Source organism: Orbicella faveolata, unplaced genomic scaffold, assembly GCF_042242905.1.
Source record: "Orbicella faveolata isolate gen_17 unplaced genomic scaffold, um_ofav_v1 contig_35, whole genome shotgun sequence".
Lineage (NCBI taxonomy): Eukaryota > Metazoa > Cnidaria > Anthozoa > Scleractinia > Merulinidae > Orbicella > Orbicella faveolata.
The window spans coordinates 2,700,001-2,717,604 of record NW_028301564.1 but is presented as its reverse complement, the minus strand read 5'-3'; the positions used below and the strand labels follow the sequence as shown (position 1 = coordinate 2,717,604).

The window sequence follows — 17,604 nt, the reverse complement described above, 5'->3', positions numbered from 1 at the left end:
CTATCGAAAAAATACAGCACAGATTTTATATATGTTTATATGAATGGTCGATCACAAACTTACGTTTCACCTTGAGCAGCGTAACACCTGCCAACCTAAAAAAATTGACAACCAGGAGATCGCCAATTTTACTTTCTCGACCACAAAAAACCTTGTTGAGAGTATAGCTTCGCCAGTTTAACCACACAAATGCACGAAATATTCCAAAAAGTTTCCCCGAAAATACCAAAATTCAGCCAAAGAGTGTGAAAAGTGTACCTTAAGCACTTATCTTCGGATGTTGGAGGTTTGGTGGCCCCTTTAGGGAACTTGGAGATTCGGTCTGTATACAATGGCGTCCGTTTGAATGGCCACTCACGATTGAGTTCGCTGTTTACAAACTTATTATTTAGAATAATAAGCGTTGCTTTATTTCTATAGCCTGCGAACAGGCTCCAAGTGAGGGCGGAAAATCCTTTTTTTCGCGCTGGTCGGCTTGCTTCGCGCGACGACTCTTTTTTTCGCCCTCGCCGGGAGTCCGTTCGCAGGCTATATTTCTAAATTTAAGCTTACCGTCCGCACTAACCCGTCACGAAAACGGAGTTTTTCGAAAACGCTCTTCAAACCTGAGGAATTTAAAAACGCCGACTTTTTGTTTTAGCGTTAACAGAAAACATGCTGAAAACAGAGCTTTTCGAAAACGATGGTTTCACGATAATCATGTGATTTCCCCGCTCGAGTTTTCCTCAAACACAAATCCAAAATGGCCGGTGATTGTTGCGTTTTTAAATTCCTCCGGCGTAGTGTGGATGGAAAACATTTGATGCCTTTTCAGAGTGAAAAAGCCGTTTTCAAAATTTCTCCGGCGTGTTGTGGACGGAAAACATATGATGCGTTTTCAGAGTGAAAACGCCGTTTTCAAATTTCTCCAACGTTAGGAAATAGACGATCGGGTTTAAAAACCAATCGTAGACCGCAATTTGTTCTGTAAATATAGACAGGCCGATACTGCGCGCCAATAGCAGAAAAGAGGGAAATATCTGACAAATTTCGGTTTCCAGCGAAACTAATCTATAAAACAAGCTTCTACAGCAGAGAGGAAGTTAGTTAAGCAGCATTACTTTCAGCAGAGTTCACAGGTGAGTTTGTTCATGATAATATGTAAGTTATCCACTTGTATTATTATTTTTACCATTTCCATGAAAATTCAAGGCATCGTTTAACAAAAAGATAAACCATGAAGTGCATCATTCCCTTAAACAGCACAGAAATTTGCAAAGAATATTTGTGGCGCGCGGTTTTGGCGTCGTGGCTGCTGCAAATACTGTCATTTCTTCGCGAAAAAAAAACAAATAAACGTGGAAAAATAACGGAAATGGAAGTGGAGACCGTGGCAGCGTATTTCAAGGAAAGGAGAGTGTATATCACAGCTAAAACGATTGAAGCGTTTATTACCACTTGGTGAGAATAATTCCCTTAAGCTCGAAGCAGTTTCGAACCATTTCGTTCTCAAATTGTGACCATTTATAAACTAAAGAACGAACTCATCAACCCAGGTTTCGATTCGAATGACTGAAACAGAACTTACGAAAAAATCTTCAATCACGCAGCTCCACTTTAATTTTCGTCAATCACATTTTATAAAAACATATACATGTTATTATTTGCTTGCTGGAAAAGGGGAGTCCATATAGAGAAAAACTTTGCCGAAGTCTTAAGTCTTCAAATTGTCACCAGTCACTCTGACTGTCTACGCTCTTCTTTAAACACGTTGAACTTTGCCATTTTCGTTTTTACAATCTCAGTAAACAAATTTTGGTTCGCATGGTCTTTGTGGGGACGGAGAGAGACGTTGCCCTGAGAACGAGGTTGTTTTGAAGATCGCTATCAAAAGAATTCGTCGGTTACATGATTCCACAGACGCGCCAATAATAGTAATAATAGTATTAATAATAATAATAATAACAAAATATTATACAGCGCGACTTTCCATAAAATTATCAAGTACCTTTTAGATAAAAATTAAATATAATCCCTAAAGTCGTAAATTTACAATGGTTGCTAAAACTACAAAACATGTTAAAATCGGATTCTTAAAAAAAAAAAAAAAAGAGATTAAAATTCACTAACAGGAAGCAATGAAAATACCAACTTGTATACGTATAGGTCATCATACGGTTTTTCTCGTTCAATTTGGAATTATTTTGCACTTGTGAGTTTTTCAAAAAGCTGAAATTGCATGAGCCGCTTTACTTATTAATAATATAAACAAGAAACATTTCGCGTGGAGGAAGTGCCAGAAGACCTTTCTTGAAGCCATTTTTTCTCACTCGAGAAAACCTTTTTTAAAGTTTCCCCACAAAATTCTCATCATTTTACGTGATATCATTGGCTTAGAAAATTTCCTATTGTATTTCAGTCAATCATAATCGAGAATTACGATGTGTAATTTGCACTGGTGTTACACGTTTTGCACTGGTGTTACACTTGAAAGCACTGCTCTCAGCCAATCAGAATCGAGTAATTTTTTCAGGCATATTATTACAAGGGTAACATGGGGCCATGACATACACACAGGGTACACAGCTTTAAGACCACTGAGGATAATTGGATGAAAGGTATAGAGGAACAAAGTTAGACACGATAATTATATTACATGGAAATCACCTGAAGTGACACGCAATCTGTTGGCAACGTTTTCTTTTTCTTTTCTTCATTTAAAGATGTTTTAATACATGTTTGCCCCAAGAGCTCAAAGGGCTCATTTAGAGGGCTTAAAACTACATTACATGTAAAGAGTACAGTAATAACACACAAGGAACTCAGTCACGGTATTTTGAGTTATTTTGGCCACATACAAAATTACCTTTAAATGGTAGGAAACCTGAAAATAACAGTTTAATAAGATAGAAAAACACCAAAGAGATAATGATAAACCATAATGGAACAAGGATGGCTAAGGATGGAGAAGATTAACAAGGATTACAAACGACGAATTTGAAAATTTGAGGCTAAACGTTTCAATATGTGCAAACCGTGGCTGAGCTCCTTTGAATATAAGCGCCCTTAACCCTAAGCACTTATTCTGCTAGTAACCATGGGTAAATGGTCATGTTGAGTTGCATTTTAATTCATTTATATCAGCGCTTCCAACCCGTTTTTGTCGCTGTTTGTTCTAAACGCTAGTATTACCAGTTTCAGTATCTGCTCCATCAATAGATCCTAGTTTTATAATCGCTAGTTTCACTCAAGGAAACTTTGTCTCGCCACAGGAATCCAACAAGGAATTCTCAGTAATGGTGTTCGAAGGGTCTCTATATAATTCTGAGGCTGCCATTTCCCGGATGGAACCCATACCTCTAATCTCTGCACAAAGAGTGACGCAAAGGCGCGGTCACAAATTTAAGTCGTATCTTAGCAACCTCGCCTACTTTCTGTACGTCATTTTTCTTCTGTGGCAGCTGGTGGGGACGGTGCTGTACTTCATGCGCGCTTACTACTGCTGCTTAAAGGAGCGACATGCATCCTTTAGATGTAAAAACTTTACAGGGATTGCTCACTCCGAAGAATTGGAGCTGACATGGCTTATTTCCCAAGACGTCAACGTTGTAATTCTGGTGTTCGTCCTGAGAAAAGTTCCTGGATTTCTAGGATACTCGGTTATATTTATTAAATCCGTCCATCTGCCGGCGTTTTGGACCCTGTCGATGTTGCTCACGTTGCAGATCATTGGATATGGGATTATTATGTACTTCAACAGCGTTTCTTCCATGGAGATATGCCTTATCATTGCGTTTTGCTTCTACGGAATTGCACTCCTTGGAATGGCATGCATACTAAACTTCACCCCTGTGCATCGAGTTAAATATTCAAGTGGATATTTTGCATTTTTGCTTTGCAAACTGACATTAGTGACACTATTCGTTCAAATATTTACTATTTTTGTAGTTGGCACTATTCAGTTTGCTTTTAAAGTGACAGGCTTGGATGAAGTGGGCACGTCAGCCGATTTTGTGACACTTTTTCGCAAACTTCGCGAATTTCCCCAAGTGATCTTCTTCTACAGAATGGCGATTTTCGTCTGGCATAAACTGTTCTTAGATAATAGGAACGTGTTGAGTCACTGTCAACTTTTGAAGTTAAATGATCGAAATGAAGGCGAACCTTAACTTTGCATCTGTATGCAAATTCCAATATAAGTCTGTAGGTAATTATAGACACTAGCCTCTCAGCAGCCAATGGAAGATTGAAAATATTGTGTATAATAATTATATTATGGTATTTTTAAGCAGTCAATCGCAAACATTATCGGACCAGACTTATAACAACATTGACTGACTAACACTATTCACTTGACTCTTGACTCTGAAGATGACTTCCAATCAGGTTGTTTAAACGTCAATCACCAACAACAGTTCTTTCAGTTCAGAACTACCCTCACCCGGACGATCACACTATACGAACCATTGATACTCCTGATACCTCCTGATACTCAAAACGTTTACTAAAATTGTCCCTTATACATAGCAACCTCTCCATCCCACAATAATCAGGAAGGAATATATATATAGATATGATGATTTAGAAATGTTTGGAATGCATGGTTTGCGACCAGGTGCCTGGGAGAAAAAATCCGATAAAATCCGATGTACATAGCTATAGAAAGAGACACTGCAAAAACGTTTAGCCTTTTTTCTTCCGCACATCTACAGACCAAAGATCGTTCTTTTTTCGGGCCACCAAACATATAATGGTTTTGTAATGTAGCGAGAAGTTGTAGGACCAGTCCATTAAGGAATAGCTAGAAGTTAACTGTCTTAACATGAAGGACGAGATTAACTATAAGGAAGTAAAGCGTTGATATTACTATGTTAGCTATTGTAAAGTTTGTAATTTGCTTAAAAAAGACATTTTTTAGTATTATTGTTGTAAATTAACGATGAAATAGCTTTATCAAGGGTCCTTAATAAAGATATTGTATTTTATATATACCTAAAATAAATGCTGTTGATAGGGGTACTGGAATGTCAGTCATCAATTACATGTTTGTCGATTTCTCGGCTATGAGTTAAATTTGTTTTGACCCAAGCTCAGTGATCCCGTTAAACACCAAACAACCCCTCTTATCCCAGGAGAAGAAAAATTGAGCAAATTTATTATTTCACTAATTCTTACAGTCTATGAAATAAAATACAAGAAACAAGTTGCAGAACTAGAGCGGTTTTTACTTAAGTGTCGAAACGTAATTGGTTTTGCATAGGTACGATACATGATTGGCTTAAAAAACTCGCGCCACTTTTTCATCCAATCAGAAGTAACATCAAAACCAATTTATTGTGACTCACTCGCACACATTTTCCCGCGCCTCGCGTCAGCTGCATGTAATTACATCAAGTTTTGATTGGTTCATTGAGTTGTTAGTGTTCTTTGTGATTGGCTAGAGTGATTACATTGGTTCTGCTTTTACGACAATCAATTGAATATTGCTCTATAGCCGCAGCCCGTGGATGCATTCTCTGTTTTATTAATTTCTGCGTCATATAGAGTTGCAGCTGCTTCATGTAGGAGTTTGAATTACCAGATAATTTCCATAGGAAATAAATCACTCAGTGATGTTTCCAGAGGCTAGCGGGCACACTACATGATCGATGTATGAACAGTCCGATAAATTTTTCACGGAATTATCTCAAGGTAAGATAGTTCGTCCTCAGAACAGTCCGGCTTCTCTGTGTTCTCGTGATCGCTTTTAATGATACTAAGAGGCTCGTCGTAATCGCTGGCTAACGCATGATATTCATGCGAGGAATGTTCTCTTTCGCCTCCCTGATTGGGTGTGTCCATATGGGATACCCTGTACGCTCCTTCAGTTTCGTCGTCATTTCCGCTCTTATTCAACGGATACTTGCTTGTAAGCTCGCTGCTGTTTTTTCTTCTTATGGCTAAACGTCTAGAGATGGGCAATTCTCCAGGCTTTTTGTACAACGCCGCGTATTCAACGCGGTTGTTCTCATTGCTTGTTGTTTGTGTTAATGCATGATATTTCGGATCTTCGCGGTTATTTGGCTCTTGAAAATGAACCCCCATCTGGTCGGCACCTCGGAGATTATCTACCCTTCCTTCTTGGTGTAGTAAAGATCTCGTCTGCACGTCATAGTGGATGGAATTAACAGTTATTTCGCCATTTTGTTTGCGAGTTCTCTGTTTCAGGCGCCAAAGGAGGAAGCCGATGACGCAAATAAGGACCACGATCACGCAAGCCAGCGGAATTACCGTGACGGTCCAGTGGATGAATCCGGAAGGAAGTTGAACTGGAATTTAACAAATGACGAAACATTATAAGTATTTTTAAACATTATTGGTGTTTTAGTTGTCAGAATTTTAAACTATCAAAAGCTGAGAATAAACGCAGTTTTAAAATAGGCGATTTCTTTAGCAACAAGTGTGACAACTGTTTCTCCGCTGTGAGGCAATAGCTCTACGGAACGTCACAGTATTTGTAAAGACTTGCCGGAGTTGTAGAAAAAACGGAGAATTGAGTCATACTTTTCGCGACAATTACGAAAGCAGAAGCCCGTATTTGAGGGTGTGTTACAACAGGTGAGGGGATTGTGTCACAGCGAATTACGTGACAGGTGAGTGTCACAACAAATTACGTGACTAGACGCAAGAAATGTTACTTTGTGTAACATTGATCTCCATGGGCTGAACCGTCAGGGGTCAAAAGGATGAAACTTTTTGACGTCAAACGTCTAAGAATAACTTGGCAAAGGAAACGTTAAGCTGTTTAACTTGTCGAATCTTCCGGAATGCCACTACTATCGGAGATTCTCTTACAAAGAATTCTTTTTGCCTTCAAAGATGTTAGTTTTTTTTTTTTTCTGACACGTTCCAGGAAAGGAGTAACTCATTATTGGAAAAGAAAGTGTTTTTCTGAGGGACTGGCTCCGGCTATCAAAATTTGCCCCGATCATGACCAAGAAAGACATAGCTGATGCCTTTTTCGACCTGATCATTCCAAGATTATGTTGTTTGTGTTACACCAGTGCCTTCAGCTTGTTTGTTTGTTTGTTTGTTTTTTTTTCACTTAAGTCACTTTGAGACACTAGTTCAGGGCTCATGACTTTTTACACATACAAAAAATATTGCGAAATTCAGCGAAACATTCGAAATCCAACAAAATTCCCTTTAAAATTGAATAGGTTATTTGAATTTTTCCCAGTACTTGTGCGTGACTCACTCCAAGGCCAACAAATTCCCGCGAAACCCTCTTGCTTAAACTAGAGCAACAAATATAACACTCGTTACTGACTATATTCATCGCGAGTTTTCAAATGACCACGAGTTAAAGCAAAGTTAAACATATATTTGCATTTTTCAGGCAGCTTTCGTGAAAATTAAATTGAAATTTCTTAAAGGAAAATATATTTCTACTTAAGAAGAAACTGTTTTCTTTTGTGCAATGTTTTGAAAAGTAACTTGCAGAAATATTTTTGAGCGGTCCATCTTGCAAAATTCAGACCGCTCAGGGAACATTTTAAATGCCAATTCTCCAATCGGTCTCCTTTTCGTCGTGGAGCAATTTACAATTTAATAAAGTTACTACAGAGCAGTGTTGCACAGGCCACTCACCTTTCTCTACCATGATCACCGTATCACCGGTTTTGGCTGTTCGCGTTGATGTTGTTCTCTCAGTTCGTATGGCCGGGTTTCTTCTTAGCAGCAGTGATGTCGAACTGCTCCGCGTGTTTGATGCTGTAGTTGGTTTAGCTTCCGTTATCTTTCCTGGATCCTTGCAGAGTAAACTACTCTTCGAACAATCTGTGGAAAAAGTTGAAGAATTATTCCAATTTATAGGTGCCGCCGCATAAAATACCATAGGGTTCGGTTCGGTATTAAGATCTACCACTGCTACGCCTGTCTCGCTTTTTTCCGAGTGTCTTTTCCGCTTTCGGTGTTTATTTTCCACATTTTTAAGATGTATTTTTTAAACAGCCGCGCTTAATTAGATATGGAACAAAATGGCCTTGACTATGAGGTTTACATCACCAATTTATCACATATCGCACCAAGCAATCTCCATGCAACGTACTACTGAACGAGGGCGCCGCACTGTAACACAAGCTGATTTAGTAACAAGCCAAGAAATATAGATTGTTATTAAAATTTTTATAGTCCGGCTTCTCTTTGTGGAAAGCACTGAAATAAAATTGAGCCGGAACAACCTTTTTTGTTCACTGACGGTTATCGATAATATGGGTTGGATTGTCTACAAGACAGCATGCGTTGTTAGGTGGCGGGAATAAGCCATTATCAATAGAGAGTTTAAGCATGACGTTTACAGCAGACGGCAAACGGCAAAGAATACCTCTGAATTCGTGTTCTTTTCTTCTAATCCTTAACTAATTCACACAAAAATAGAAGAATGTCTCCTACTATTCACCGCAAATACAAAAATTTTCACTCTACTGTACAGACAGTTGAAGAGAGACGGCAAAAGTTTCATTTTTGCCGTTTGCCGTTTGATGTAACGTCATGCTTAATCTCTCTAATATATAAGACCGTTTTAACCATAGACCTTGTTCAAACCTTGAAATTTTAACAAGCAATGTCTGAATTATATTTTTAATAGGGACCATCCTGGTATTTCCTCTACTGGGACATTTTTCCAGCCTTAAGCCCGGGCAAAAAAAAAAAAAGGATGACGTGGAAATAACACCCCCAACCGTAACAAAAATAAGAACAAATCTGGAACTACAACAACAAACAAACAAACAACTACGCAGGCGGAAGAAAACCCCTTGAGGAATGCTAAAAGCTTGAAGGTTTGGAAAAAAAAACAGAACGGCATTTATTTTAGTATTTCCAGCCGGAGTTATAGAAACACGAGGGGAAGCTCGGGAGAACTAGAAATTCTGTCTGAACACAAGCCACAGGCGAGTGTTTCCACAACTTTTTCGAGTTCTGCCAATTTTTCACTCGATGAAAACATGGAGAAGAGGAAAATCACTCGATTAGAAATCATCGCGTCAAAACTTCGAGCAAGTTCTGAGTTTCTGAATTTACAATTAGATTAAGAGCTCGAGATTTTAAGGCTGGCGAAAAGTCTCGTTTCAATAAAAACAATAAAATACAGAAAAAAAAAAGAGAAAAGTCTCGTTTCTATAGTGGTTATGTACGTCTAGCACACTCAAGCGATCTTTTCACAAAGCTATCTCAGAGTCTCGCTTTTTGCAAGGCTTTTTGAAAGTCTCGAAGCCCCGATTTGTTTGTTTGGGCAATAAATAGAGTCTAAACCTGTCGCGTTCGCATTTTAAAGACTTTGAAGTCTCGGTCTCGCAATTTAAAAAGTCAAAATGTGTCGGGCTCGCAAAGCAAAACGCTAGTCTCGTCTTCTCGCAAAGTCTCACCTTTTCCTTTGACCACCCCTGATTTCTATGAGGTGTTAGTTGATGACGCCAAAGGTCGAATCAATTATCGCCTCATAGTAATCGAGAGGGAATAATCTAATTGTTTTAGTAGAATTCTCACTCTAATTTGCTTCAAATTACAAATTACAGTTTCCAATTCTTTTTAGTCTTAGTTTTAAACTTTACGCTTTAGAAAAATCGGTTGTTTCAATTGAAAGATTGTGGTTGTGTACGTGCACTTATCAGTTTTAATTCTTTCAACAATTTCGAGATTTTAAATTCGAGAAGCTATAATCTCCCTGTCGAAGAATCGAGAAAATGTTGCCATTTTGTTGACCACATTAAGCCACCACGCAATAATGACTGACAGTGTGCAATGGCTCAGTCAATCAGATTGTAGCATTTGCATTAGTATACTAGTAGAATTCTACTAAATACAAGTACAGCTTTAAGAACTGAGCACGCACTTTCATACAATGTGCTACCTACCAGCTGGTTTCTCGCAAACAAACCCGGCGAAAATATCTTCCCGCACATCATTAAAAAGTCCCTTAGTACCAGGGGGATAGTTCTTGGCCATAACCACGTAAGGAGCACCATCTCGAGGCTGCCACGGTTGCCAGCGTTCAATGCTCAGCGGCTTTCCGCTCACCCAGGTCCAGTTTCTTGCCACAGTGGCGTTGAAGTGCAGGCCGATGTGCCAGTCATTATTAAACAGGTTTGTCAAGTTTTGGATATAATCTTTGATGACTTCCCATTCATGTTCGGTTTCCAGGGATACGAGGTCTCCTCCGTGGTACTGACAGGACTGTCTTGCTGCGGTCCATGTGAGGCCATCCTCGTGAAACGAATAACATGAACAGTCCATGGGCGCCCCTGAAAACACATTATTATTATCATTATCATTATTATTATTATCATTATTAATATCATTATTATTATCATTATCATTATCATTACTTACTAGTAGTAGTATTAATGCGAGGACGAGTAAGATTTCATAAATAGTAGAATGTGTACTGTAAAGTTTGAGAGTAATTTCCTTTTGTTTTTTTTTTATTACTTCTCGCGTACAATCGTTGACACAAACCGCAAATACATTTGCTGCGTTTCTGTGACATTTTCAACAAGTCATTCCAATTTTCAGCTCTTCTCAATTTTATTCATTTCTGTAAACTACATTTTCCTTCCTTTTTTAACGACTTTATTACAATTATTATTGTAAATAGTTTAGTGCTGCAAATAATTGTCATATAGTGAAGAATTTTAATGAGCTCAATAAAATTTTGTCTATTATTATTATTATTATTATCATTGTTATTGTTATCATTATTAAAATATACAAAAGGTTGTTATGTGTGCTCGTACGACTAACCATTAGATGCACTGCGATTATGTAATTCATGCATAGTCCATGAGCATAAAACAAAAGATGTGCAGGGTCAAGGACCTTCCAACATAAATCATATTCTGTTTGTTTACTTCTTTGATGTTTACCGGGCTTCTTAACTATTTCCTAACTATGCTCTATATAATAAAGAAACAACAACAAAAAACACATATTGCCAGTGACGTCATCTATGGATCTGTCCTCCAATGGATCATAATCAAGAACCAATCAAAACGCGAGAAGAATTCAACATACAGTAGGTAATCAGAATAAATTAAAGGCGCTCTGGAGACCTTATCATGGTAATTTTTATGCGCCCGAGTAGCTAATATCGTGATAGCATACCGTATTTCTTTATTCCTTTTTGTTGACCATTAATCATACCTTGGTAGGGGAAGAATACGTCCAAAACTTGGTGAAATGCCTTTCCTTTTATTTGTTTTACAAAACCGCATTTACCTTATGCCGGTGAGGCAAATAAATTTTCAGACCATCTAAATGCCTAAATTTTTGTTGCTTTATGATAAGTCTTACTCTTATTAACAGCGGTTACTGGAACAAACAGGAGAGTCTTTAATACTTTATTATGCTGAATAACACGGACAAACCCGTTTAAATGTATTCACTTTTAAAAAAGCTTTGGTACCTTGGAAACGCCGGAAATATCGACCGCTTCTATTTCAAAAATTTCATTTCTTGCCTTTCCTTTACCTCATTAGGATAAACCGCTCTTGAATTAACAATTACAGTACACACTAAACACTTGTCCTACTGATAAAAGTGTCTCGACTCTACAAGACTAGATGTTACAAATAACAAAAGAATCTTAGCTAGTGATTCTTTTCAATGCCAGTGTTTAGATGAGTGCGTGACAACAAAGTCGAAAAATAGTTCTTACCTTGCATCACGAATGGAAGAACGAGACCAATTCCAAGCAGAAACATTGTTAACGATAATTCTCTTTGAGGTCTGAATCCTTTCAGTTTCAATTTGTTGTGGATCTAATTTATTTCATGCGTGTGGACAAGAATAATTGTGCCTACACTTTCGAGACGATTCAATTTCCGGTTCCTTCGTAGGCGTTGGTCGAAAGGTCAAAATTTTTACACGTATAAGGCTTGACTCAGCATCTAGTTAGAAGGGCAGTGATCCTTGAAAGCGAAAACATAACAATGAAATGAAGTGTTCTCATTTGGTCATGCCATTGGCACACACCCTCGATAATGACAAGAATCCTCTCGTCATATTAAGATGTCACACCCTCAATGTTTTGACAGGGGAGAACGTTCTGTTACTAACAATGTTCGTATAAACAAAGTTTATTTCGTTGTGACCTTTCATGCACTAATTTCAGAAAACACCCTAAATAACCTTTGAATTCTCTCATACAAGAAATATTAGTTTACATTCATCGCTCAAGATTATACTCAAGACACTCCCAGCTGTGAAGGAGGTACACCTAAGCATGCAATAAGATGACAACTGAAAGGCTTCAGCTTTAATTTTTAAAGGGACCAGCAGGATCGAGAGGGAGTCAGAAAATCAATTCCTAAAATGGAATGTGGAAAACGTGTTTTTTTGTCTTGCTGAAACCGATCACGACATTTTGGAGTTATTACAGAGGACACTTGTTATATCCTTGGGTATGCTTCCGGAATATAAAACTCGCCCACGATTCGGATCGATTCAGATGGTTGAATTATTTCGAATTGTTTTTACTTTATTTTAGCCTTTATTTTTTTACATTTTCGACTTCCTTATTCACAGACCGAGCAGTATAATTTATACCGGTTTAAGGCTGTCACTACAAAAGGAGTTAAATTCTCCCTTTGAATTTTGATAGTATGTTCTTTTAAAACCAGTAGCGTGACATTGCCCTGTTAACTCGGATGGTCATGTTTAATTAGATTAACAAGACACGAAACTTTGATACCCGTCATTCGACAAATGAGGATTTTAAAACAATTCACCATGACCATCCTCAAGTAGCTGGTGTTGTGTGAACTGACGAAGAGATTGGGCCGAGACAAGCGCGTGATATCGGGCGTCCAGGACCGCGCTCTCTCAGCTCTACACAAAGAAATAAAGTGAAACGAATGGACATCACTCTCAAAACCAAAACAAAACAAAAGGAAAAAAACAAACTGTGATTCTGCAACAGCGACTCAGACTAATCATTACACAGTTTCCAGAAACGTGAAGTGCACTTTTAATCCTTTTTCCATTTCAATTTTCATTCTTACACTCCACCAATACTCTAACAACAAATCAAATCGATCATTTAACTAGTCCTTACACGAGGCATGACATAATAAAAAAAAAAACAAAGAAAATACAGGAAAAAATAACTAGCATAATAAGTTTTTTTTTTTTTGTTATACGTATCTTTAAGGCCCCGGCCCTTCCACACTACGCCGGAGAAATTTGAAGACGCAGCTTTATTTCTATGATCAGGCCTACCGTCTACACTAATCCGTCACGAAAACAGAGCTTCTCGAAAACACTCTTCACACCGAAGGAATTTAAAAACGGCGACTTTGCGTTTTCGTGTGGACGGAAAACATTTTGAAAACGGAGCTTTTCGAAAACGATGACGTCATGATAATCACGTGATCTCCTTGACCGAGTCTTCCTCGAAAACAAATCCAAAATGACCGCTGATTGTTGCGTTTTCAAATTTCTCTAGCGTAGTGTGGACGGAAAACGTTTGATTCGTTTTCAGGGTGACAACGCTGTTTTCAAATTTCTCTGGCGTAGTGTGCACGGGGCTTTAATCTCATGATTAAATCATATTTTGCTCTCGTTTAGTCATAATGTACAGTGAGAAAAAAAAAAGCATATGTACAAGGCCAGGCATGCAAAATTTTTTGAGATATAATTAACAACGTTGTTCACTTAAGACTCGGCGACATCAGCGAGTTTTCTTTCACAAACCAATCTGTTTTTCCTTCAGCGCGCGGGAAAGTCGCAACCCCTATTTTCGAACTAGCCCTCTTCCAACGAGGAGCTTTGAGGAGGACAAATCGTCGAGGAGAATGCCCTGGGGATGAGGTTACGACAATACCGTGGCACCGGCTATAATTTATCCTTGCCAGAAAAAAAAAAAAAGAAAAAAAAACTGCTCGTGTACTCTTGACTTACTAACTGCCAGACAACTTAGACGAATAGTAGATACATCTGATCTGGAACCCAGTCCACCTAGCCTAAAGATGACGTCACACGAGCCGATTTTTTAACGTACGCCGATTTTTAACGCCGATTTTTAAAGCCGATTTTTAATCCATGTTAGACGAGACAACTTTTGACGCAACTTTGTTGCGGCAGCGGTCGGCAACGGTATGTTTCACGAGGCCTTTTGTAACACAAATGCAAATTCAGGCAACAATTTTGCAAGTTTTTGAATTGCTTTCAAAAACCTGCAACATGTTACCGCAATGAGATGTTGCGTTAACTAGGGCCTAGAAAACTACTTTATTTTTTCCCTTGCTTTCAATGACGCTGGGTATCGGAGACTGAAATGATTATTATGGAACATAAACGATTCTAAAAAGAGAGATTTAAGGGAAGTATCTGTTCTATTCATAGAAAGGGTTGCTGAGTTTCTCTAGCTCCGTATTCGGTGCTATGCTTGAATCTCTATCAAAAGTGTCTCGTTATTAAAGTATTGTCGTCGCATGATAGAGAACCAAGACTCCCTTTGGTGTAATAAAAATCTATACAGTGAATATTTAAAAGAAAATTCATGTTGGCATAACGGTAGGTATATGTCAAGTCGTCCACATTAGGTTCCAGGGAGACTCCAAATGCTGGTAAAAGTAGACAAAAAATGTTACATTAGATTTCAATTTGTCGGAGTATTAGCTCAGAAAATATTGAATAGCAGACAGCAGTAATTGTTTTTCTCTGTTTCCCCAGAATCACTGATATCCAGTGCGCATTTATATTTTAGCGATAGAGCACTTTTTCAGTGATTGCACAGCCTCATCTAAACAGGAGGGAGGTTCGGAGAATTCCAGACAGTTCTGCAAACCCGACACGCAGTCGAGGATTTGCATATTTGTCTCGAATTCTCCTAACCCCTCAAGTGTTTAAATAAGGCTATGTAAACACGGAAAAAGTGCTCTATTGCTTTTATAAAATATTTCGCAGAAATGCGCGCGAATCTAAAACGTCGCAACCATGTTTACGTTCTCTCATCTAAACACAACTATCGACGAATGAACGCGCGCGTAGTATCTCACGCATTTTATAATTAGCAATCTTAACAGGTCGTATCACTAGATTTATGCTAGCTTCGTTCATGTAGATTACCAAATTAAGTACATAGTTTTGTCACCATGTTTCATACATCTTGCAGAATAGCACATATTTACATTTCTGCGGGAATTACTGTTACAACTAGCACAGAAATATGGGCTAAGACAGGAAAACGAGTTTCTTCACAGAACTTGATGGAAAACAGCACGACCAATGATATAACTATGCCAACTTCTCCTCGATTTCTTCGTCTACGCTTTAATCAGCCACAACTAGAAGACGCATGAAACTGGACCAGATGTCCTCACAGACTATGACATGAACGGTCAATGGCGACAGGTTGTGAGCCAATTTTCTCAGGCTAGCATTCCATGTAAGAATTACTTACCATTCTATTTTTTCCCTTGCCACCATTTCAAAGCAGCTAGACGTTCCGCGGATTTGACGCCAGTAACTATGGAATCACGAAAACAAGAATAATTACGAAATAACAAAAGTCAGTTATCACTCGCTTAACCTCGTTCCTCGATGTCGAGAAGTAATTGTTGTTTGCGTTATTACGCTACACGGTTGGCTTAAAAAACTTGCGCCACTTTTTCATCCCATCAGAAGTAAAATCGAAACCAATCGTGACTCGCTGGCACTCGTTTTCCCGCGCTTTGCGTCAGCTACTTGTATTAGCTTTAAGTTTTGATTTGTTTACTGGATATTCTCTGTCCTTTTTGATTGGCTAAAGTGATTACATTGGCTTTGGTTCTGTGACGTTCAACGCTCAGTTCTAACGATGCCAGCCAAATTGTCCCGCGTTTAGAAAAGAAGCTCAACAACTCTGACCGAATTGGTGGCTTGACTACCTTCAAAACTATGGCCTGCTTGCAAACATCCATGTCCTCGCCTGTCTGAATCTTTTCTTGTGACATGCGAATCAGTTGACCTACGTTGGCTTCAACAGTGAAAGTAAACTGTGTCGGATCTTATTAGTCGGCTCGACAGCTAGGCCGGCCCCTGCTGGGAGTTTTGCCACTAGACTTCCCATGGGATGGTACCCCATAGCAAGTTAACCCCCCCCCCCCCACCGTTTTCTGTCAGCTTGCTCAAGAATTCACCGGTATCCATTTTTATTAAAAACTGGATCATTGGATAATGCATTTCAAGAGTTTTCATTCAGCTTAGCCATGATGGTATGTGGACCATTATACCATACTCCACAAATATGATAAGCTTACGCGTATTTTTGGGGGTGTTTTTGTTTTTAGTTTAGTTTAGTTTTCTATATTTTCTATAGGCGTTTTTGATAAAACAAGTATTCCACTCGCGCCTGTTGGACATCAGATGATTATAGCCAACTCGACGCTACGCCCCTCGTTGGCTATCTGTCATGATATCCAACGCGCGCTCGTGGAATAGTTGTTAAATACACCTGGGTGGAGATAGCCACTATAAAGAGTATAGTGTCTTGTCCAAGGATGCCAAGAAAACAGGACAGGGATCCTCGATAGTGCCACCACGCCTTTCACGGCGAGTACATATCCTTCAGTTTTACAAATGAAATGCTTACCAGCGTAAACAGCATTCCTCCATCGACCACCACAAGACTCAAACTCTTTATCAGTGAACTCTACCGGTTCATCCGGGGTTCTGCATTTAATATTACATTCACTATCATCAGCGCGACCATACTTGTCGTAGTCGTTGCCACAGAAACAAAGATCGCCATTTTGAAAACCGGCATAAAGGAAACCTTTGTCCCCACACTGATCAATACAGTCTTGTTTTGTATCAAAATGCTCCACTTGATATCCTAGTGCTCGGGGATTCACCAGGCGAAAGTTGTCGTCCAACATTTTGTCGTCAATGTAACAACCGATCATGTCTGTAGAATAAAAAGTAAAAGAGAACACGATTAGAGAAGAAAACGGGTCACGCATTAGGAACTTAGACGAAGCCGTTGAGATTATTCTCGCCAACAATCTTGCTTCAGATCACTCCGAATTAAAGGGCAAGCAGGTCACATATTAGGAGATTAGACGAAGCCGTTGGAAGTTTTCTCGCAAACAGTCTTGCCGCAGATCACTCCCCTCCCCTATCCCCAGAATTTTGTCAGGTTGCTAGACAACTCACCAGTACACATGCCTACACATGGAAGGGAGGGGGGAGGGAGTGTGTGGTGCGAGAGCAGCCTGGAACACTACGCAAGAACAAGACGAATGCTTCTGCTTAGCAGCCCAACAAGAGGTGCATCGCCCAGTTTCATCCCTGGCACCCAGGGCATCCCTTCCAATTTAAAGACAAATGCGCCTGGGACGAGGCCTTAGGTCTCAGTAGTAAACAGCCAAATCTTATAACCTATTTCCGAGTTGCCTTAAGCCTCTCTATCAAAGGGAGGCCTGCATGGTGCAAAACCATTGATATGAAATTGAGTTTGATTTGCTTGTGACTGAAATCTCATTATCATACGAAAAGATGGGCACCAAGATTCGCCTATAAAAAGAGGCTAAAGGTGATTCGAAAATTTCCTAGACTTCGACATTTACCTCTAAGCACGAATACATTTATGAAGCAGGACATTTG

The 17,604-nt window shown here is 39.0% G+C and overlaps 3 protein-coding genes across 3 annotated transcripts in view; 1 reads left to right on the top strand and 2 right to left on the bottom strand.

Moving 5' to 3' along the window:
* Positions 1–3,177: 3,177 nt before the first annotated feature.
* On the top strand, positions 3,178–4,998 carry LOC149102641 (uncharacterized). The gene has a single exon (XM_089273647.1). It carries the CDS (start codon positions 3,276–3,278, stop codon positions 4,146–4,148), a length of 873 nt encoding a protein of 290 aa, XP_089129773.1. The 5' UTR covers positions 3,178–3,275; the 3' UTR covers positions 4,149–4,998.
* Positions 4,999–5,102: 104 nt separating this feature from the next.
* On the bottom strand, positions 5,103–11,845 carry LOC110048471 (uncharacterized). The gene is made up of 4 exons (XM_020754265.2): positions 11,675–11,845; positions 9,876–10,262; positions 7,609–7,797; positions 5,103–6,287 (listed from the first exon to the last, which is right to left on the bottom strand). Exons 1-4 carry the CDS (start codon positions 11,718–11,720, stop codon positions 5,653–5,655), a joined length of 1,257 nt encoding a protein of 418 aa, XP_020609924.1. The 5' UTR covers positions 11,721–11,845; the 3' UTR covers positions 5,103–5,652.
* Positions 11,846–12,961: 1,116 nt separating this feature from the next.
* LOC110048352 (kremen protein 1-like) overlaps positions 12,962–17,604 on the bottom strand; it is a 5,530-nt gene continuing 887 nt past the window's right edge. The window contains exons 4-6 of the mRNA XM_020754135.2: positions 16,592–16,906; positions 15,422–15,487; positions 12,962–14,582 (exon numbers count right to left, since the gene is read on the bottom strand). Of these exons, the coding sequence (XP_020609794.1) occupies positions 15,426–15,487; positions 16,592–16,906 (377 nt within the window). The 3' untranslated portion in view covers positions 12,962–14,582; positions 15,422–15,425. The remainder of the gene's footprint in view (positions 14,583–15,421; positions 15,488–16,591; positions 16,907–17,604) is intronic.

Bases quoted from the DNA above. Each gene is read 5' to 3' on its own strand.
- LOC110048471 (XM_020754265.2), bottom strand. From the start codon at position 11,720: ATGTTTCTGCTTGGAATTGGTCTCGTTCTTCCATTCGTGATGCAAG. The intron at 10,263-11,674 runs GTAAGAACTATT...ATGTGTTTTCAG, and splicing joins TCTTCCATTCGTGATGCAAG to GGGCGCCCATGGACTGTTCA. The intron at 6,288-7,608 runs GTGAGTGGCCTG...GTTAAATTCCAG, and splicing joins GGTGATCATGGTAGAGAAAG to TTCAACTTCCTTCCGGATTC.
- LOC149102641 (XM_089273647.1), top strand. From the start codon at position 3,276: ATGGTGTTCGAAGGGTCTCTATATAATTCTGAGGCTGCCATTTCCCGG.